Below are 22,975 nucleotides of genomic sequence, written 5' to 3'. Positions count from 1 at the left end.
TACCATCTTCTGCCAGGCAGGCAAGAGATGAGGATTGCTAGCAGTCGTATTGTACCATCTTCTGCCAGGCAGGCAAGAGATGAGGATTGCTAGCAGTCGTATTGTACCATCTTCTGCCAGGCAGGCAAGAGATGAAGATGGCTAGCAGTCGTACTGTACCATCTTCTGCCGAGCAGCCATGAGATGTGGATGGCATGCAGTCCTTCTGCACCGTCTGCTGCCAGCCAAAGATGTAAAAGATAGATGGAGTGGGTCAGAACAAGAAATAGACCAGATTTGTTTTGTACTTATTTGCCTCCTCCCCTGTCTAGGGGACTCATTCCTCTAGATCACACTGCAGTCACTCACAGAGAAGGTGCAGCGAGGTAAATCTAGCCATGTATCAATCAGAGGCCAGGCTAACCTTCTTGTTCCAATAAGGACAATAACTTAGGCGCACCATTTCTTATTGGAACCCTCCGTGAAGTCCTGCCTGAAATACTCCTTGATATAAAGCCACCCCCTTTGTTGATTTTAGCTCCCTGAAGCCAACCCTGTAAGCCGTGTCGTCAGTCGCCCCTCCCTCCGTCAGAGCAACGGCAGACAATCGTTCCGCGCCTTTTTTCTGTGCGGACGCCATACCAAGGCAAGCATGGAGGCCGCTCAGCTCACTTTGGCAATTAGGAGCACATTAAACACCACACACATTATCCAGCAGTATATGCAGCACCAGAACCTGGCAAAGCGATACCGGGCGAGGAGGCGACGTCAGCGCGGTCAAGTGAGTGATCAGGACATGGACACAGATTTCTCTGAAAGCATGGGCCCTGCCAATGCATGCATCATGGTGCTAATGGGGCAGGTTCATGCTGTGGAACGCCGATTCTGGGCTCGGGAAACAAGCACAGACTGGTGGGACCGCATAGTGTTGCAGGTCTGGGACGATTCCCAGTGGCTGCGAAACTTTCGCATGCGTAAGGGCACTTTCATGGAACTTTGTGACTTGCTTTCCCCTGCCCTGAAGCGCATGAATACCAAGATGAGAGCAGCCCTCACAGTTGAGAAGCGAGTGGCGATAGCCCTGTGGAAGCTTGCAACGCCAGACAGCTACCGGTCAGTTGGGAATCAATTTGGAGTGGGCAAATCTACTGTGGGGGCTGCTGTGATGCAAGTAGCCCACGCAATCAAAGATCTGCTGATATCAAGGGTAGTGACCCTGGGAAATGTGCAGGTCATAGTGGATGGCTTTGCTGCAATGGGATTCCCTAACTGTGGTGGGACCATAGACGGAACCCATATCCCTATCTTGGCACCGGAGCACCAAGCCGCCGAGTACATAAACCGCAAGGGGTACTTTTCGATAGTGCTGGAAGCTCTGGTGGATCACAAGGGACGTTTCACCAACATCAACGTGGGATGGCCGGGAAAGGTGCATGATGCTCGCATCTTCAGGAACTCTGGTCTGTTTCAAAAGCTGCAGGAAGGGACTTTCTTCCCAGACCAGAAAATAACTGTTGGGGATGTTGAAATGCCTATATGTATCCTTGGGGACCCAGCCTACCCCTTAATGCCATGGCTCATGAAGCCGTACACAGGCATCCTGGACAGTAGTCAGGAGCTGTTCAACTACAGGCTGAGCAAGTGCAAAATGGTGGTAGAATGTGCATTTGGACGTTTAAAGGCGCGCTGGCGCAGTTTACTGACTCGCTTAGACCTCAGCGAAACCAATATTCCCACTGTTATTACTGCTTGCTGTGTGCTCCACAATATCTGTGAGAGTAAGGGGGAGACGTTTATGGCGGGGTGGGAGGTTGAGGCAAATCGCCTGGCTGCTGGTTACGCGCAGCCAGACACCAGGGCGGTTAGAAGAGCACAGGAGGGCGCTTTACGCATCAGAGAAGCTTTGAAAACCAGTTTCATGACTGGCCAGGCTACGGTGTGAAAGTTCTGTTTGTTTCTCCTTGATGAAACCCCCCGCCCCTTGGTTCACTCTACTTCCCTGTAAGCTAACCACCCGCCCCTCCTCCCTTCAATCACCGTTTGCAGAGGCAATAAAGTCATTGTTGCTTCACATTCATGCAGTCTTTATTCATTCATCACACAAATAGGGGGATGACTACCAAGGTATCCCAGGAGGGGTGGTGGAGGAGGGAAGGAAAATGCCGCACAGCACTTTAAAAGTTTACAACTTTAAAATTTATTGAATGACAGCCTTCTTTTTTTTGGGCAATCCTCTGTGGTGGAGTGGCTGGTTGGCCGGAGGCCCCCCCACCGCGTTCTTGGGCGTCTGGGTGTGGAGGCTATGGAACTTGGGGAGGAGGGCGGTTGGTTACAGAGGGGCAGCAGTGCCAGTCTGTGCTCCAGCTGCCTTTGCTGCAGCTCAACCATACACTGGAGCATACTGGTTTGGTCCTGCAGCAGCCTCAGCATTGAATCCTGCCTCCTCTCATCACGCTGCCGCCACATTTGAGCTTCAGCCCTCTCTTCAGCCCGCCACCTCTCCTCCTGGTCATTTTGTGCTTTCCTGCACTCTGACATTATTTGCCTCCACGCATTCGTCTGTGCTCTGTCAGTGTGGGAGGACAGCATGAGCTCGGAGAACATTTCATCGCGAGTGCGTTTTTTTTTCTTTCTAAGCTTCACTAGCCTCTGGGAAGGAGAAGATCCTGTGATCATTGAAACACATGCAGCTGGTGGAGAAAAAAAAAGGGACAGCGGTATTTAAAAAGACACATTTTATAAAACAGTGGCTACACTCTTTCAGGGTAAACCTTGCTGTTAACATTACATACATAGCACATGTGCTTCGTTACAAGGTTGCATTTTGCCTCCTCCCACCGTGTGACTACCCCCTCAACCTTCCCCCCTCCCTGTGGCTAACAGCGGGGAACATTTCTGTTTAGCCACAGGCAAACAGACCAGCAGGAATGGGCTCCTCTGAGTGTCCCCTGAAGAAAAGCACTCTATTTCAACCAGGTGACCATGAATTATATCTCACTCTCCTGAGGATAACACAGAGAGATAAAGAATGGATGTTGTTTGAATGCCAGCAAACATACACTGCAATGCTTTGTTCTACAATGATTCCCGAGTACGTGTTACTGGCCTGGAGTGGTAAAGTGTCCTACCATGAAGGACGCAATAAGGCTGCCCTCCCCAGAAACATTTTGCAAAGGCTTTAGGACTACATCTAGGAGAACCGCAAATGCCAGCGCAAAGTAATCCTTTCACATGCTTGCTTTTAAACCATGTATAGTATTTTAAAAGGTACACTCACCAGAGGTCCCTTCTCCGCCTGCTGAGTCCAGGAGGCAGCCTTGGGTGGGTTCGGGGGTTACTGGCTCCAGGTCTAGGGTGAGAAACAGTTCCTGGCTGTCGGGAAAACCGGTTTCTCCGCTTGCTTGCTCTGAGCTATCTACAACCTCCTTCTCATCATCATCATCTTCTTCGTCCCCAAAACCTGCTTCCGTATTGCCTCCATCTCCATTGAAGGAGTCAAACAACACGGCTGGAGTAGTGGTGGCTGAACCCCCTAAAATGGCATGCAGCTCATCATAGAGGCGGCTGTTCGCCTCTCTGGTTTTCTGGTAGGCTTGCCTCAGCTCCTTCAGTTTCACGTGGCACTGCTTCGGGTCCCTGTTATGGCCTCTGTCCTTCATGCCCTGGGAGATTTTCACAAAGGTTTTGGCATTTCGAAAACGGGAACTGAGTTCTGATAGCACAGATTCCTCTCCCCAAACAGCGATCAGATCCCGTACCTCCCGTTCGGTCCATGCTGGAGCTCTTTTGCGATTCTGGGACTCCATCATGGTCACCTGTGCTGATGAGCTCTGCATGGTCACCTGCAGCTTGCCACGCTGGCCAAACAGGAAATGAGATTAAAAAGTTTGCGGTTCTTTTCCTGTCTACCTGGCCAGTGCATCTGAGTTGAGAGTGCTGTCCAGAGCAGTCATAATGGAGCACTCTGGGATAGCTCCCGGAGGCCAATACCATCGAATTGTGTCCACAGTACCCCAAATTCGAGCCGGCAACGTCGATGTAAGCGCTAATCCACTTGTCAGGGGTGGAGTAAGGAAATCGATTTTAAGAGCCCTTTAAGTCTAAATAAAGGGCTTCATTGTGTGGACGGGTGCAGGTTTACATCGATTTAACGCTGCTAAATTCAACCTAAAGTCCTAGTGTAGACCAGGGCTCTAGGAAGTGGGAGAGGGAACACTTTATTCTGCAAAAACATGGTGTTTTATAATATAAAAAAAACTGGCTGGTTTGTTACAAAGCCTATCTTAAACTTTCCAAAAGAGGGTTTTATGGGCACGTTCCTGCTGTTTGAAGGCAATACTATGTTTTTAGTAGTCTGATCATGCTTATTTTCAGATCGGGTTTGTTATCTGTTTGAGGTATGTGCTTTCTAAATGCAAAGCCAAGCTGTTGTGGTTTCTGTATTCAGATAATCTTGTCTCATGAATACACACATGTGAAGCTAATGGAATGCTATAAATTCTAGAATATAGAGGTAATAGCTTCTTATTTACTGTCCTTGTAAATAACTCATTGACATTTGCATATTTATATTAAAGCTGGGTCCACTCTATCATTATGCTAAATATTGTTAGTCTGTGATGGCCAATTTATTTTAGTCACTGGCTAAAAAGCCACATTTACCAACAATCATTTCAAGTGTTCTCAAGCTATAAAAGTAATGAAATAATATAGTGTTTCAGAGCAGCTAATTTATTAGCTTGTTTTTGGAAATCTCCAAGTCAATTGTCTCCACTATTTTTTCTGAATTGCTTTCTTTTTTCTTTTTCATTCTGTGTTACAAATCACAATGTAGTTTGAAACAGATTTGCTGAATTGCAAACGTACGAATCTTCGATAATTCCTGAAATTTTGTAGAGGATATGTTGAACATACTGGCTCTCAAGTACAAATAGTCCACAAGACCTCAGTGACAGTAGCTCTCTATTTTCAAGTATTTCTTTTCCTGTCCTCCTTGCATTCAAGCTCATATCCTCTACAGTGAAAAGTCTGTGGCAGAAGCAGATTAATTTATTCCATTCTAGCATTTAAAGGGATATGGTTCACTTGAAAATTACATTTCCTAAAGAAAACTTGGCATGTACTGTTAAAAGTAACCTAAAGTTACTGGAATAGAAAGATTAGAAGGGGCGGGGGGAATATCTTGTGCATAATCTGTTTCACTTGCATTGCACTTGCACTGCTCTCTGGGAGAAGTTAATCACATGCACGTTCTTCTCTAGGTAGTGCAGTAGCAACAACATTCAAATTGAAAAGGCAGTATGCAGATGCAAACACACGGAGATGAGGTGGGACTGAGCATATGTTGGGTTGGCCAGAAGAGAAACACCTATACATCACAGGAGAGTAGAGGAATTCTTGTAATGTTGGGGCCAGGGAGCAGAGAATCGAGGCATATTATTGAAAGAGTGCTCTATAAATTAAAAAAATAAAAATTAAGACATAGTCTACATCTTTTTCATCAGTGAAACTTCTTTAATCTGTAATCCTTTTATTTTCTTATTGCTGCAACTTTAATCCTTCTCATAACAGTAATAATACAATTGCCATCCGATGTTGGTAGATGTGCTCAAACAAAGTTATTCTTGTTTGAGTTCAATCTCAAATTCTATGCATTAACAAAACCTTCAATATTTCAATGTTTATACAGAATTCAGTAAATATATATAGACTAGTTATCTAACACAACCTACGTTACAGTGCAACTATTTACTGTAAAAAGAACAGGAGTGCTTGTGGCACCTTAGAGACTAACCAATTTATTTGAGCATAAGCTTTCATGGGCTATAGCCCACTTCATCGAATGCCTGGAATGGAACATATAGTAAGATGAAGAGATGCTAAAGAAGTTCCAGCAAGCTAACCTGTGACAGGGTTGTGCCGGATGGCTACGGAGAGTAATAGAAGGCAGATATATTAGCCCCAGGTTAAGTAAGTCCCTTTTCCCTGGGTAAGGTAACAGGGAAGGTTCCAGAATAATCGGGAACCTTCTGGAGACAATTAAGACAGGCTGATTAGAACACCTGCAGCCAATCAAGAAGCTGCTAGAATCAATTAAGGCAGGCTAAGGAGCTCACTTCAGTTTGTGGTGCCAGTGTAAGGAGCTGGGAGCAAGAGGTGCGAGGAGCTGAGAGTGAGAACGCATACTGTTGGAGGACTCAGGAGTACAAGCATTATCAGACACCAGGAGAAAGGTCCTATGGTGAGGATAAAGAAGGTGTTGGGAGGAGGCCATGGGGAAGTAGCCCAGGGAGTTGTAGCTGTCACACAGCTGTTCCAGGAAGTACTCTAGACAGCTGCATTCCACAGGCCCCTGAGCTGGAACCCGGAGTAGCGGGTGGGCCCGGGTTCCCCCCAAACCTCCCAACTCCTGGTCAGACACAAGAGGAGTCGACCTGGACTGTGGGTTCACAAAAACGGCCAAACTGAGGGCTGCAGTGAAGCACCAAGGTGAGCAAATCCGCCAATAAGCGCAAGACCCACCAAGGTAGAGGAGGAACTTTGTCACAACTGGTGTAAGAAGTGGGATCTGGTGTCCACAGCATGGCGGAAGAAGGAGGGTGTTTTGGGGGAGAAGGAAGAGGGTTTATTTTTTTTTTTTACCACAATGGAGGAGGTAGTGCGGGCACTGATACAAGCCATGGCTGCCCAGCAGGAGACTACCCATGTCCAGGCAGCTGCCCAACAGGAGGCAGTGCGGCTGCATCAAGAGACTAATCGCCTGCTGATGGACCAGGCTTCTCAAGACTGGGCTATGTTGCGGGAACTGGTAAACCAGGTAAAGGCCCTTACAGAGCTGAACCACGGCCATGATGAGACGCAGATCATAGGGGCCAGCAACTGGCTGCAGAAAATGACGCGGGAGGATGATGTAGAGGCATACCTCCTGGCCTTTGAGAGGACAGCCCTGCGGGAGGCTTGGCCCCAAGAACAGTGGTCTAGCATCCTCACTCCATTCCTGTGTGGGGAGGCCCAGAAGGCCTACTATGATTTGGCTGAAGAGGCTGTGGCAGACTATCCCCAGCTGAAAGCAGAGATCCTGGCCAGATCTGGGGTAACAACCACAGTGCGGGCCCAACGTTATCACGAGTTGAGGTACCAGGAAAACAAAACCCCACGGTCCCAATTATATGAGCTCATCCATCTCGCACGGAAGTGGTTACGAGCTGAGTCCCAGAGTCTGGAGGAGATACTAGAAGTTCTTGTCATCGATCATGAGAGGACTACCACCAGACCTTCGCGCCTGGGTAAGCCAGAACGAACCCTCCACCTACGATGAGATTGTCGTGCTGGTAGAAAGGCGAAGGACGGTGAGGGAGTTGACCTGACCAGTTAAGGAAGAAGCACCCCGGGTTAAACTAGCAGCACCAAGCCCTAGAGCTCGTGTGACTGGGCCACCAGGAGGAGCCCAGGTGGAAAAAGAGAGGGGCTGAAGGCCCACCAGAAGCCACAAAGAGTTGGAGCACTGAGGGGGAAGAGCTTTGTGATGTTAGACTACCCAAACCAAGAGTCCAGGGAACGCCTAGGACTCCATACAGATGTTACGCCTGCGGGGAGTGGGGATACATAGCTGCACAGTGTCCCAGTGCCGAGGAGCCTATGCAGTGTAACCTGGGGAACTGGGCAGACCCATGCTCCCTAATCCACCTTGTGGGGGGTCTCACTAACCCCACATATATACACCAGACTAGTGAAGCTAAATGGGGTAGAGAACACAGAACTGGTTGATTCGGGGAGTGCTATCACTCTTGGCTCGGGAAGTGTAGTCAGCCACTGTGGGCTAAGCGTACGGGGATAACATGCATCCATGGGACAGTTAGTTATTACCCCACCATCCCAGTAAAAATCGAGATTCAGGAGAATACTACTGAGGTAGCAGCAGGTGTAGTCCCTAAACTCCCATACCCAGTGCTCATAGGAAGGGACTTCCCAGGGTTTGGAGACTTACTCCTGGTAGGGGAATTGGAGAAAGGGGGAAGCTCTGAAGTAAGTGAGGCATCCACAGTAGACTGTCAACCCCCAATCTTCTCTGAAATATCCCCAGATTTGTAGTGATGATCAAGATGGTCCATTTAGAGAGTTGACGAGAAGGTGTGAGGATAATATTAAATATTAATAATAAAATAATATTTCTCCTGCTGATAATAGCTCATCTTAATTAGCCTCTTACTCCATCTTTTCATGTTCTCTGTATGTATTGTGACAAAGTTCCCCCTCTGCCTTGGTGGGTCCTGCGCTTATTGGCGGATTTGCTTGCCTCCGAGATTCACGACCACCTCAATTTGACCACTTTTGCTAATGGCTCAAACCTGCTGTTCACTCAGCTAACCTCATCACTGGCCAGCATGGGGAAAGGGAGGAGAACAATCCCCGCAGTCTCTGCTGACCCACCCAGTGGGTCGGGGGATAGGCCATGGACCTTCCCCTCTAGTGGGACCCACAGTCCAGGTCACCTCCTTTTGTCTCAAATAGGGAGTTGAGGGGCATGGGGGGAACCCGGGCCCACCCTCTACTCTGGGTTCCAGCCCAGGGCCCTGTGGATTGCAACTGTCTACAGTGTCTCTTGTAAAGGCGCGTGACAGCTACAACTCCCTGTGCTACTTCCCCATGCCTTTCCCGTGGCCACGTTCTTTACCGTCACTGCAGGATCTTCCTCCTGAAGCCTGATCACGCTTGTACTCCTCAGTCCTCCAGCAGCACGCCTTCTCACTCCCTGCTCCTTGCACACATACCCCTAACTGATGGGAGATCCTTTTTAAACCAAGTGTCCTGATTAGTCTGCCTGCCATAATCGATTGTAGTATGTTCTTAATTGGCTCCAGGTGTCTTAATTAGCGTGCCTGTCTTAATTTGTTCCAGCAGGTTCTTGATTGCTCTAGTGCAGCCCTGCTCTGGTCACTCAGGGAACAGAAAACAGTTCATCCAGTGGCCAGTATATTTGCCTTCTACCAGACTCCTGTACCCCACTGATCCGGATCTAATACTCTGTGTGTGTGTGTGTGTGTGTGTGTGTATATATATATATAATATATATAATCTTCTTACTATATGTTCTATTCTATGCATCTGATGAAGTGGGCTGTAACCCACGAAAGCTTATGCTCAAATAACTTTTAGTCTCTAAGGAGCCACAAGTACTCCTGTTCTTTTTGTGGATACAGACTAACACGGCTGCTATTCTGAAACCTGTTAACTGTATTTATGAGTGCTGGCTTTATGGTGTGAAGGAGCAATTCCTGAGTGTTTAGAAAGGTTAGTTCAGTAATCTTTGTTTTGGCAAGACTATTAGAAGTACAAAATATTTTCAGTGACTAAGCTAGAGTTCTAAGGAAATCCTTATACTGTAACTGCTAACAAACATTAGCCATTGTGTCTTGTCCTTAGCTATAAAAGTTGATAATGCCAGCAAGTATGCAGCAGTATCTGTCCCAGTTAATGTATTGTGTCAGCATACCCTCTGCTTTTCAGGATACATATTTCCTGCAATGATACCTTCATTAGAAAAGGATATGTATACATAGCACACTGAAACCTAGTTTGTGGGATCTGGGCTTGTGAACGTGATTTTCCAAGTCAGTGCTTGAACGTTCACTTTGCATAAACATAAGTTTACAGTTGTTGGACTCTGGTCTCATAGTTGTGCTAATATGTCCATATTGTACTACACAGACCTTCTGATTTGGGTCTGTGGCTTAACCTGTGTTCACACTGCAGAATGACAGGGCTTGGACTGACGTAACCACGGGGCTGTAAGGAACAGCAGGTCTAGATTCAGAGTTTGTAGGTTCCCTGGGTGGCAGCCACCTCCGCCTTGCTACCTAACTGCTCTGTGGTTAGTAGATAAGCCTCATTGTTTTTGTGCTATTTGTTAACTGTGTGTTTGAATAAAGCCATGGCTGACCCTTTAAATGGTGTGATACCGCATAATGTTCCCCTTTCTGTAGTTCTTGATCAAACTTAAAAAAAAGGCTGGGGTAGATGGAATGCTGAGAGTATTAAATATATGAATTCCTTTGGAACTACTCAAGCACATATTTTAATTACTTAAAATTATTATTAGTTAACATTTTACATCGAAGTATGCCTGATGTGTGTGTTTTGGATGGGACAAACTTAGTTCATTTGTAAATAATTGCACACTAAATTGCCTTTTTAAAAAAAATGTATTCCTCTGTTGCTATAATGTATGTGATAGCCACTTAACTTTGCATTCTTTGGGATAGAGATTGTCTTCCTATGTTGGTTTGTAAAGTTTTTTTCCACTCTGGGAAGAGGCAGTTGCTTTAATTATTTTGCAATATACAGTCTCATTCTGCATAATAGTGCACTTTAACACAACAATTTTCATCCCAGATCAAACTGCTGTGGTTGCAGTAGAAATGCCATACAAAGGATATTAATGATGTCACATTAACTGAAAGCCAAGTGGAACAGCTGCATCTTCTATTTGACAGTGAATATTCTAGTTATGAATTAGGACGAATATTTGGCTTTAGCCTTTATTTTCCAGGAATGAAAATGTTTACCCTAGGCAAAATACCTCTCATGCTCAAAATTAGCCAGCCACATATACTCATATTTTCATTTTTAAAAGTGGTAGGTATGCTTTCCTCAGAGAGGAATGTGTGATTTGGTGAAAGGGGGAGGAAATTTTGCTGTGGAAATAAATGGTGAAAGTTTGTTTACTTCTGTTGGAAAAAAATGAGAAATTTTGCATGTGCAATATGTTTCTCGAGTCAACAAGTCGATATAATAATTTTTAAAGGTGCATGGTCCTTCACAGTGTGTATGTAAACAGACAAATGCCTATGCTTCCACCATTTATTTCAATATGCAATTCAGTACTGGAAGCTGTGCAGTTATAAACTTGTTCTAACCTAAATATAGAACAGTAATTCTAGGGCTTATCCTTGTGTACCTAGAAAAGAATGTGTTCTCTATTTAATTAGGTGTTTACATTGTTGCTTTTTAAATAGCATACCAGAAAAAAATATTTTTGTGTTTGTATGTGGTTACTTTCTTTTAAAAACAACTACAAGATTATATGTTTTTTAAAAGAGCCAATCTAGCATCAAAATGCCTCAATGGGCTATATTAATGATGGTTCTGAGTGTGAGAGTGAGGCCCAAGGAATGATCTCACTATAAACTAAAAACCCATCCAAATGTAAAAGGGTCTTGTTTTGCTTCTTAGGTGGTCCTATCAAGTACACCAGGTTCCAGTCAACATTTACTTGTAACCTTTATAAACCAGAAGATACTCCTGAATATAGCCTGCAATTTCTCCAAATAGTGAAGAGTCTGTGTCCAAGTCTTCCACATCCCAGACAAGGGAAATCCTCTGATGGACTTGTTAAGCAGGAATGTTAGCAGAAAAGACAAAAAATGTCTTCCCTACGATACAGACTTTTCTTTGTGCAATATTTCACTTGCTGGTGAATGGGTGAGGACTGTTGTGCTGACCCGATATCTGTTTATCTAGTATAACATCCAGCTCCTTTATCTTGTTCCAAATACTTACGTTCTCTGGTGCCCCAAGCAGAATATGGAGCACCTGCACAATAAATTGCCTCTATGAAATGCCAGTTAATAAAGGGAGCGACTGTCTTCTACTCCAGCTTCGGAATGGGTCCAAAGTTTACTGTAATGCACTTTATATGGAAGTAATCAAGTCTCTAAGTGATAGTTGTGATTCTCTGTAATCAGTTTTTTTCCCCTGAGGAAAGTCATACTCTCTTTGCTCAGAGCACATTGAAAATTACTGTGACTACCTTTATCCTTAGTTACCCACGGTTTAATAAAACCACTCAAGTTCGTGCCTGTGTGACAAATAACAGAAATGCTTCCTCATTTGGGGGTGCTAAGATAATCCTTTATCAATTTATTCTAGTTGCTTCCTCCAACAGACAAATACTGTGGTCTTGTCAGGATTGAGCATCAACTAGCCAGCTCTCATTCAGACCACAGTTCATAGGTACTGGGTTATTTGTGTAACTGCACTTAGATTTTTTTTTTTTAAGATTGGGACATGTGGGTCTTTATGCGCCCAAACAATCTTCTAAGAGTTCACGACCGTTATTAACAGGGGTTCAGCTCCACTAGCATTAGGAGCATCATGAGTTGTTGTGTAAACTGGGCTCTGGATGTTTGTTATTTTTAATGCTGCTAGGTGTACTTGCTTATCCAATCAACATGGAATTAAGCTCCAGCTCAGTGCACAGTTCCATCGTGTTTTTTAAAATGACAGCAGCAGCTGGTTCAGGCAACAGTAGGGGTTATAGTGCTGTTAACAATGGTGTGGCTAATTCAGATACAATAGGGGTAGGAAAATTTTAGAAAATGCCCCTTGTTGAGAAAGAGCCCTACTGAGGAAAATCATTTAATGTGAGAGGCTAGACTTACGCTTTTTGATTACTTGTTAAGATAATTGCCCTTTTTAGGAGACTCTTCTCGCATCTGCAAAGTTAACTAAATTATGTGTCTTCTCTTCTTCAATAAATGTGCCCTTTTCACTAGAGCTAAGAGGTTTTTTATATCTTTGCATAATAATGTTAAAAGTTAAATTGTCCTAGAATAAAAGCTTAGAGCAAAAATGAATTAGATCAATAGTCTGCTCTCTTACCTCCTTCAAATATAAATCATTCATTTCAAGTTTTATAAAGCTGTGTAAAGATCAGAAACTTAAGTTGCTGTGCATTAGCACAGCCTGTATACAATTGCATGTTGAGAGTACTATGTGAGAAACAAATTTATTCTACATATTAAATATTTTGAAAAGCAATTTATTTACCTGTTGAGTACTCTAGATGTAAAGGTGTATAATTATCAACTAAGAAGCTTATCCATTCCCTTAAATAAATATTATTCCAATAGCTATTTCAAATGAAAGCAGCAGAGTTGGGGACTGAAATGAGATGAGCTCTTCAGAAGAAATTTCTACAATCCTATTAACCCAGTGCATTCAATTACTCTATTTTTTATATATGTGAAATTTGGCAAAAGCGAAATGATTTTTGGAATCTCCATGGTACTGAAATATAAAAAGCTGTAATGATTCCAAGTGCATGGAATATGTTTTGATGGTTAACTATGTTGTTTATCTAAATGTGTCATACAGTAGAACTAGCTAAGTGCCAAAGAATCTGGGTTAATGTGAATTTTAAGTATGAATCTAGTTTGTTTCTTTGAGCATTTTTCATTTCATAATTTGATCTAAATAAGCCATTTTACTAGATTTAAAATTAGTTTGACTATTACGTTTACCAAGCCCATTTTATCACCTCAAAGTTGATCTTTGTAATACTTTTGCATTCTCAGCTGGTGTTTTGGAAACCGAAAATTTGTGCAGTTCAAATAACTATTTGTTACTTGAAAATAAGTTGGATTCTCAAAATACATGGAATATCTAGCAGTTAGTTGATTGTTGCCTTTTCCTTCAGACATTTGTACTGGATATGTAATGTGATGGGTTAAGGACAAACCTGTGTGGTTGTGGTAACAGAAAATTATACCACTTGAAGTCTTTTGAAAGCCCCAGTACATTTATATTGGAGAAGAATCTCATTACTGACAAACTCAAAGTAAAGAACTATGGAAGAAATTATTTGAATTACTCAGATGTTGTTGGGTTCTGTAATCGCTCAGACTGGACATTACTGTGGACAGCTCATTGAAACCTCAGCTCAATGTACAATGGTGGCCCAAAAAAAGCCAACTAGGTTAGTCTGATTATATTTTTTTTAATATTTTCCATTCCAGTTTTTGTCATACAACATATTATTACATACAGTAATAAAACAATAGTATTCCAGGTGGAGGACATACCCCCCATTTTTGGTCAACTTGTGTTTAAAAAAGACAGAAATATAGGGTATTTACTGGTTAAAAATTATTAGATGCATACAAAGACTTTTGTGTGAAGAGACTAAAAAAAAAATTGGCCACCTTTTATCTCCTATGTAACTAAAGGGGCTATTTTTAAAAAACAAACAATGAATGGTGTGAGAAAAGTAAGTGAGGTGCTTCATTTGCCTTTTCTTATAATACAAAAAACAAAACACCCAGTGTAGACACTTAGTGAAAGAGGAAGGTAACACATTTGAAACTGGAATACTGTCTCCTCACACACACACACACACACACACACACACACACACACACTCTGAGTTTAGCTAATGTGAACAACATGTATAGTCACGTATTACTAAAGACAAATTTATTAGGATTAAAAAAAGGAGATTTATGTGTATAATGAGAACATCCAGAGTTACATTGATTAGGATTAAATATCTATTTTTCATAGGGCCTGCTTCAGGGTATATCAGTCAACCAACAACTGCAGGGGTGGTGAGGAAATTTTCTTGTGGCCAGGCTACTCCACCACTGTCTGCTATAGAACTTCTTGCTCCTTTCTCTGAAGCATCTGGTAGTGGCGCTGCTGTTGGACCACTAATCCAGTCTGGAAATTCCAGTGTCACCATAGTCCGTTCCATCCTCAGCTAAATGTCTGTTTTCAAATTATCTGGCCTGTTTCACAGACTTGCACTATGCCTCTGAACAAATGGGGACACGGTTAAGCTGATCCTCCCATACCTGATCACCTATCCTTTGTTAGCTTCAACTAATATTAAACCATTTTCATTTACTCACTTTGCTACTCTTTCAAGCCCTAATAGTCTTGAAGCACTATGGCACATCCATAGCAGCAGCAGCGACACAGACAGGTGGCAAGAATCTGTGAGCTGCAATCCCATTTAATCTTAGGAGGCTCAACCTAATCCCTGGTGACTGACTGAGAGCCCAGTCAGTGTTTCCATCTACTCTCCCCTTCCCCCTCCCCCCCCCCACTTGTTAATATGGTGATGAAGTGGAACCTTCTCAATAACCTCTCTCTCTGTGCAGGAACAAGGCTATGGTTGCTAGGCAGGTAGCTCCTGAGGGCCTAAGAAAGACACCACCATAGATCAGGACATAACCACAGTATAGTCTTGGACTGGATGCCAACCTGGTCAGCCTTGAAAAAGTTCAACATATGAGTTATTACTCTTTTACTCTGTTGAAAGGTCTTAACCTCTCTCCCACAACCATTGTCAAAATGGGTTCCAGACAGAATCCTCCTAGAAAGATGTGGGAGCAAATTACTTAATTACAAGCAAAATGCACATGTAAATAAATGCATGTGTAAAATACAAAAGCAGGTGGAAAATGTTGACCTTCAGGCTACTGAACTCCTGCAGTTTCAAGTAGTAGAGGCAAGGCTGTGGTTTTCCTACTTCATAGATGTCCACCTCTTGGCTGGAAAATCACATGTTCCAAGGTATCCTCCGAGGCCTAGAACCTCTATAGTACTGTTTCCGTAGCCACCCCATTGCAGCATTATTCTTTCAGGATCTCCCATTACTTTCCCGCTAATGCCTTGCTTAAATCTTACATCTCAGTCTCTTTCAGGAAGATTTTAAAGGTCCAGAATGTAAAGTAGTGCACACAAATTACTCCTGACAGCCTTAACTTGTTTGTTTCATAGTGATGATGCTGTAGGACAGGCACTGTCTTTGCTTCCCCTCCCCCTCTCCTTATCCCCAGATGTATGGGAAAGCCAGGGAGTCCCCACTGTTTGTGCAACATGTGGAGTGAAGGGCAACAGTGTTCCTCTCTCTTCCTGTGACAGATTAGGTCCACAAATAGCAGGTTTTCTTTTCCTTTTACCCTGTCTGTGGCAGAGACATTGCCATGGGCTTGTGCTGTTCATAAGCAACTCTGATCTATACAATATCACTCCAACTTTCTTCTAAAATATAGAAGAGCTATATAAGAGCTAGGAATCATTATTAAAAAGGAATTTATGAAGGTAATATCCAAAAGAATAGCTGATGGATTTTTATTGGTCATCAGCATTTTTAATGGCATTGGTATTTCTGTTTTTCTGTTTGTCTGCAAATGGAGGAATGGGGGCCCACATATAGTCCCTTCCTTGGGGGGCGGGGTGTGTGTGTGTGGAGTAGAGTATGGAGGGTACATAGTTCCTGGCATGAAAGAGGGGAAAGAAGAGAGCTACAAGGAATCCCAGAAATAGAGAGAGATGGGAGGTGGCACAGAGAGAGCTGGTGGGGGGAATGGAGGAATGCAAGGAACCCCTTGATGCGTGCAGTGTGCTCTGCCTACAGAAGCTACAAACTGTGAAACCCCCTAGTTTCATTTTTTGTTAATCTTCTAATACAGGGTTTCTCACTAGATGTGTTCCTATTTCTGTTCCATCTGCTGTGCTAAACCCATCTTTGCATAGAATGATGACAAAGCTGCATTTTTATTTTATGTTCAAAGAATCCAGTAATGTAGAATGCCACAGTTGTCTTCTAGTTTATAGGAAAATCTGGCTAATTTTTGTTAACACTGTTATGCTGTATGAATTAACATGAGAATCTTTTCTCCTCTGGCGCTCCTATCATTGAGAACAGACTTCCGTTTCTGTACGGGTTTTTGTATATACATGACATTATAGTGATTTCTTATGTCTTCATTTTATTTTCTAGGTGGTGATCCGTAGTAAAAATGGAGAGATTCTCTACCGTATTTCACCTTGGGCCAAATATGTAGCACGCGTAGATAGAAATGTGAATTATGATTGGATACACTGGGAACCACCACTGCCATATCTAGTAAGGCTTATTTTATATTTCAAAAGCTTTTAGAAGTGCGTGCAAGGCATGTTTTATGATGTGATTTCTGTCATGTCACAGTCCTTTTATTTTTATTTTTTGGGGTGCGTTCTAATTATAACACGAGTTACTTTGCCCATGGTGTATCAATATTATAGTTAAGCACGAGAAGACATTTCCATTGTAAGCGCCTATTTTAATGCACTTATTGTTTTTTGAAAAAAATGTACTTGAAATCTACTGGTCTGCAGACCAAGCCCTAAAGCCATACTAAAAAAAAGATGTTCTGCTGTGCCCACATGGACCTGTCCCCTGCAGTTTAAAGGAATATGTGGGAGCATACTGCTCAGTGAATGCTGTTTGGCTGATCAACTTACTCTTCAGTATTGTTTTAAGTGTAATGTACTATTTGTGTCTTTTGCTTTTGTTTTTTGCTATCTTGATTTCACGCAGTTATTCTCATAATTGATCAGTGTCTTTTTTCATAGAATCATAGAATATCAGGGTTGGAAGGGACCCCAGAAGGCCATCTAGTCCAACCCCCTGCTCAAAGCAGGACCAATTCCCAGTTAAATCATCCCAGCCAGGGCTTTGTCAAGCCTGACCTTAAAAACCTCTAAGGAAGGAGATTCTACCACCTCCCTAGGTAACGCATTCCAGTGTTTCACCACCCTCTTAGTGAAAAAGTTTTTCCTAATATCCAATCTAAACCTCCCCCACTGCAACTTGAGACCATTACTCCTCGTTCTGTCATCTGCTACCATTGAGAACAGTCTAGAGCCATCCTCTTTGGAACCCCCTTTCAGGTAGTTGAAAGCAGCTATCAAATCCCCCCTCATTCTTCTCTTCTGCAGGCTAAACAATCCCAGCTCCCTCAGCCTCTCCTCATAACTCATGTGTTCCAGTCCCCTAATCATTTTTGTTGCCCTTCGCTGGACTCTCTCCAATTTATCCACATCCTTCTTGTAGTGTGGGGCCCAAAACTGGACACAGTACTCCAGATGAGGCCTCACCAATGTCGAATAGAGGGGAATGATCACGTCCCTCGATCTGCTCGCTATGCCCCTACTTATACATCCCAAAATGCCATTGGCCTTCTTGGCAACAAGGGCACACTGCTGACTCATATCCAGCTTCTCGTCCACTGTCACCCCTAGGTCCTTTTCCGCAGAACTGCTGCCTAGCCATTCGGTCCCTAGTCTGTAGCTGTGCATTGGGTTCTTCCGTCCTAAGTGCAGGACCCTGCACTTATCCTTATTGAACCTCATCAGATTCCTTTTGGCCCAATCTTCCAATTGGTCTAGGTCCTTCTGTATCCTATCCCTCCCCTCCAGCGTATCTACCACTCCTCCCAGTTTAGTATCATCCGCAAATTTGCTGAGAGTGCAATCCACACCATCCTCCAGATCATTTATGAAGATATTGAATAAAACCGGTGTTTTCCAGTGTTGTCATCAGTTTATCACTTCCCTGAGCCCCTTAAGTGCTGAAGAGTGTTGGATATTATATTTTCCCCCCTAGCCTCTGTTCTTAGCCTCTCTTCAGCAGCAGAATGAAATGAGTCTTATTCTTTTCAGTATCTCTGCTGTCTGCAGGGTTCTCAATAGTTGTAGTGAAAACTCACAATGATTGGTCAGTTTTCACTTTGCTATGGTAGAGTGTGAACTTAGTAAGAACACCACATGTAGGAACGGGAGTATCAATTATTTCCAGCAGCAATATCTTTGTTTTCAATCAATGAGGCAGTCATCCCTTCTACTTCTAGCCAACTGGATGATTTTAGGATCTTCTGAGATGACTTATGCTGCATGGGAGACACCCTGGAGATTCATGTGGAGGTACTGCAAGAAAAATCTCATAAATGACTAGATCTTCTGCCCTCCTCCAGGCATGGTAGGCTTGCCACGTCTGTCAATGAGGAGTTATTGGAACTAGTTATGAAGTTGTGGCAGATCCCAACATCTGTGGCACCCACATCTAAGTAAGTTGATACATGTTATCAAGTTCCCTCAAAGAAATTTTTAAGGTTCCTGCATCTACTGAGTCTCAAAACGCTGGTGGTGACAGCAGTGAATGAAAGAGCCAAACAGCGATGGTCTCCAAATATGACACGCACAGAGAAGGACCCTACAAACTTGACTTTTTTAGTAGAAAAATCTATTCCCCAGATTGTCTCCAGATGTGAATTTGAAATTATCAAGATCTTCTGTTAAAACACAACTATCTCACCTGGGAAAAGGGTGTCACAATTAATATAAAAGCTCCCATAGGAACACAGGGGGGAGCTAAAATCTGTAGTGCTCAAAGGACAGTTAATAGCCCAAACATAACAATGGCTGCTTCATCACAGGGCTTCCGGGCTCCATTCTTGTGGAATACCCAAAGAGCCCAAACGTCAGTGGAGGACCTTCCATAGGTTCTATAGTAATAAAAATAATAATTTGAAGTTTGTGATTGATCAGTGTGCAAACAGTTGAAGGCCTTTAATCATTAAAGGATTTGAGAGCCACTCTCTGCTCATTGAGCATATACTTGCCAGCACCAAGGAGAAAGCAGATCACAGCCTCAGCCTGATGATGCTTTGGGATATCTACACCTTGCTACTGTCACCCACAGATAGTATTGGAACCACAATGGAAGGAGCAAAGGCTCCAGTGCAGGAAACCCTCTCCCACTGCATCCTTGGTGCATGCTGCTTCACAGCAACAAGTTTGATTTGATCATCAAGAGCTAATCAGAACCATTTCAGGAGTTATACCCCCTCGTTGCCCCCCCACACACGTGTGTGCATGCGCACACACTTAATGACTACTTTTTTTTTTTAATTGTTGAGGAATTCTGGAACCAGATCACCTAAGACGGCTGAGTCCTGAAAACTATTTTAAAAAGGGGTATTTTATCCAATTCCAGGTCCATACTAGCCCAACCCTTCTTCCCTTTTCCTTTCCAGGGACCCCTCTTACAAGATACTGTTAAATCAAGAATTAGATACCCTTTTGCAACTTGCAACTCCCATTACTTTTTATTCCCAAAGAACGGAGGTTGGCATCTGATTATAGACTTTGATATCACAGCAGATTCATCCGTAACTACAAGTTCAGGATGCTAACCCTGGTCTCAATTATCCCCTCATTAAATACTCAAGATGGATTTGTGGTTCTCAGCTTTGGGATGCTTCTTTCTGTCTGTCCATATACCTAGCACAGAGAGAATACTTCATAGTGAGGGACTTACTACCAATACATGGTCCTGCCCTTTAGTCTTTGCATGGCACCAACACATATTCAGCAAGAGTGTAGCAGGCACAGCCCACTTAAGAACACATTACGGTCTGGTATATTCAGACCTGGACAACTGGCTGATCTGGGTAAAATTTTCCCAGCAGGTGATCAATGACCAGCTTGATTCACATTGTCTTACGGCCCTTTACCACATAGGGGCTCCAAATGAACATGGGAAAATCCTCACTTTGCTAACCCAAACTACAGAATTTATAGGAGTAATGTTAGATCTGAGGTCAGGAAGAGCTTAGCTACCACAGGAGAGGTTCCAGGCAATAGGAGGACTCCTCAATCTGCAGGCTCACCCTCCAGATGCATCCTTCTTTGGTGACATGGCCTTCTGCACCCATGTCTCAATTTGCCAGACTTTACCTATGTTGTATGCAGAGAAGTTGAAATCCATGTATCTATACATAAAGCATCATATGGATATGATGGTGGAAGTCTTTCAAGAAGCCTTCTCACTATTAGGTTGGTGGAAGGATGCGTTCCACAACCTGCCATCCTTTTCTTTCACTACAAAGTTGTATACTACCTGGATTCTTTATTGATGAAGGAACTGAGAGGCTGTTGGGCCTACTTCATCATGTCCGCAGGTGTGTGGGGAGGCCAGGGGGACATCTAGAGTGCAATCGTGGCCCAAAGGACACTGACAGCCAAAAATACAGTCCCCCTCCCATGGGGCATATGTGGACAAGAAGTGGAATGCATGTGGACAATTCAGCTCAAAGAGCCAGAGTAAATAACTATTCTTTCCCCCTTTCTTCCCTTTCCCCACCCCTTTTATTTTTTGGCCACTGTGTGCAGGAAAATATTTGTTGGGCTTTTTTCAACCCTCTTTCAAAAGTTTTATTTCAAAAAACTTTTCCAATTTGGAAAAGTTCACCTGACAAAAGGAAAATGAAATGCAGTGACTTTGCCACCCTGTAACCTTTTCCAAATTTGGAGAAATTTTGAAAAAAATAATATGGGGAAAAGTTTGTATTTGTGTTGGTGCTGGTGGTAGCGAAAACCTTGGACATGAGTCCTTTTTGACATTGAATGCAATAGAATGAAAGGAATGGATGGCAGGGGAGAGAGAGAATAAATTCAAAACTTGGAAAATTTTATCCCAACAAATTTCCTGGGAGGGGGAAAAAAATCAACTTGGAATACAAACTCCTTACCTGATTTTTTTTCAGAGGTTTTTTGACCTACTCTGATAGTAACATTTGAAAGGTTGTCTTTCGAACTGTACTTAATGAATGCTTATATTCTGTAAAAACTCAGTTCCACTCAGCTGGGAACTTTTCTACCTGATATTGACAAAGGAATTTTTATGTCCTGCACTAGACAGAAGAATGTGCTTTACTTAAAACCCTCCCTCTCAAAAAAAACCCCAAGAAGCAAACAAAAAAAAAACCCAAAAACTTTTTTCCCCATTAAATTGAGTAGATCTGACTAAGAATACAATCAGCAGACCAGTTTTCTGTGTGCTGTTTTAAAGTCACTTTTTCACAAATCAGCACTTCAATACATTGGTGCAATGAAGTTATGGAAGTACTGACCGTAAGGATGTCAAGTAAAGAGTGGAAGAAAAAAAAATCAAAGAAATTGATCAATCTCCATATTGGAGTAATTTTTTTTGTATTTACCATTTTAATTGCATTAATCTAGAGGGAATATGTTGCATTACAATTTTCTTACCTGATTTTAAAATCAATATACTGGTTCTTTTTTCTCTTACTTGTGTAAACGGTGTGTTTATATAACAAGATTGACATTCTCAGATGCTGTGTTTTAATGACAACCATTTTCTATTCAATAGCGCAAACATCCTCAACCAAAGAAACCAAAAAGCTTAAGAATTTATGAATCTCACGTGGGAATTGCTTCTCCAGATGGGAAAGTTGCTTCTTATAAAAACTTTACGTATAACATACTACCTAAAATAAAGGATCTTGGTAAGTAACATGCTTCTTGGTGAGATGCATATAGAGAGAAATTTGTAATGAGTTTCTGCTCTTATTGGAAAAGATAATGGAGTGCTTTGGGGTGTGGGGAATGAAGCTTAAATGTACTATAGAAATTTATTTTTAGGGTATTAATAATTGCTTTAATTAAATAATGAAATGAAATGGACAGGAATTAGGGTATATGGATCAAAGATACTCTCTTTTACAGTTTTAAGTAAAATTTCATTCCTTAGAACTAGATAAATATTTGTCATTTACTTTCAGTCTGAAAACAAAGCTGTATTAATGCCAGACACTCATTACAAATAATTGAAAACAGATTACTTGCCGATGTGCCAGCTACATTTTTATTTTTTTATTTATTTATAGAAAAAGTACTGTATCTAGTTTTACTAAGTTTATTATGTGAAGTGTGACAATTTTAAGTGATAATTTGAATGTTCCAGTATTACATAGCAAGTAACATGAGCAGTTCTGTTTAGGAAAGAATTGTGGTGTATTATTGTAACTGTATAGGCTGTAGATGAAATTGTTGGAATGATTATCTAAAAAAAAAGCTAATTATTTATCTGATTTTGTGCTTTAAGAGTTGTTGCACTTTGGCACATAAAAGATTACATGAGCACTTGCTAGCCATTACCCTACAATGATGATATGCCCTACTGTATTTGGAACTGGAAATAATATGCTAACCATATTTGGTATCTATGGCAAACGTTGGCATATTAATGACAGCTAGTAAAACCAGATATGAAGTCAAACACTATATACGCACAGAGCTCATCCACATACTAACAGAACCAGCCATAAATAAACTATAATGATTTATAGTAAAGTCAGTGTTTGACCAAAAAAAAAAAAAAAAAGGCTTTAGTCATTCACTACAGTTAAGCTGACTGCCAGAGTGAGTAAGTTTCTGTATTTGGGGACCCCCAATCAAAATAAGCTAAAAATACAGAGTTAACACTTGATCTTGTGATGCTGTTATTTTCTCTTGTAAACTAATCTTCTGCTTTCCAGGAGGCTAATATATTCAGTAGAAATCTGAAAGCATGCAACTCTGCCTA

At 42.4% G+C, this 22,975-nt stretch overlaps 1 protein-coding gene across 1 annotated transcript in view; it reads left to right on the top strand.

The window, feature by feature from the left end:
* The window catches only part of GBE1 (1,4-alpha-glucan branching enzyme 1), a 319,711-nt gene that overhangs the window by 136,750 nt on the left and 159,986 nt on the right, over nt 1–22,975 (top strand). The window contains exons 4-5 of the mRNA XM_084624305.1: nt 16,547–16,672; nt 21,761–21,896. Coding sequence (XP_084480431.1) covers nt 16,547–16,672; nt 21,761–21,896 — 262 coding nt within the window. The remainder of the gene's footprint in view (nt 1–16,546; nt 16,673–21,760; nt 21,897–22,975) is intronic.

The sequence above is a fragment of the Lepidochelys olivacea genome (genome assembly GCF_965140295.1).
Source record: "Lepidochelys olivacea isolate rLepOli2 genome assembly, chromosome: 1".
Classification (NCBI taxonomy): domain Eukaryota; kingdom Metazoa; phylum Chordata; order Testudines; family Cheloniidae; genus Lepidochelys; species Lepidochelys olivacea.
Note: the sequence above shows the minus strand (reverse complement) of the source record. Positions and strands in the feature narration are given on the sequence as shown.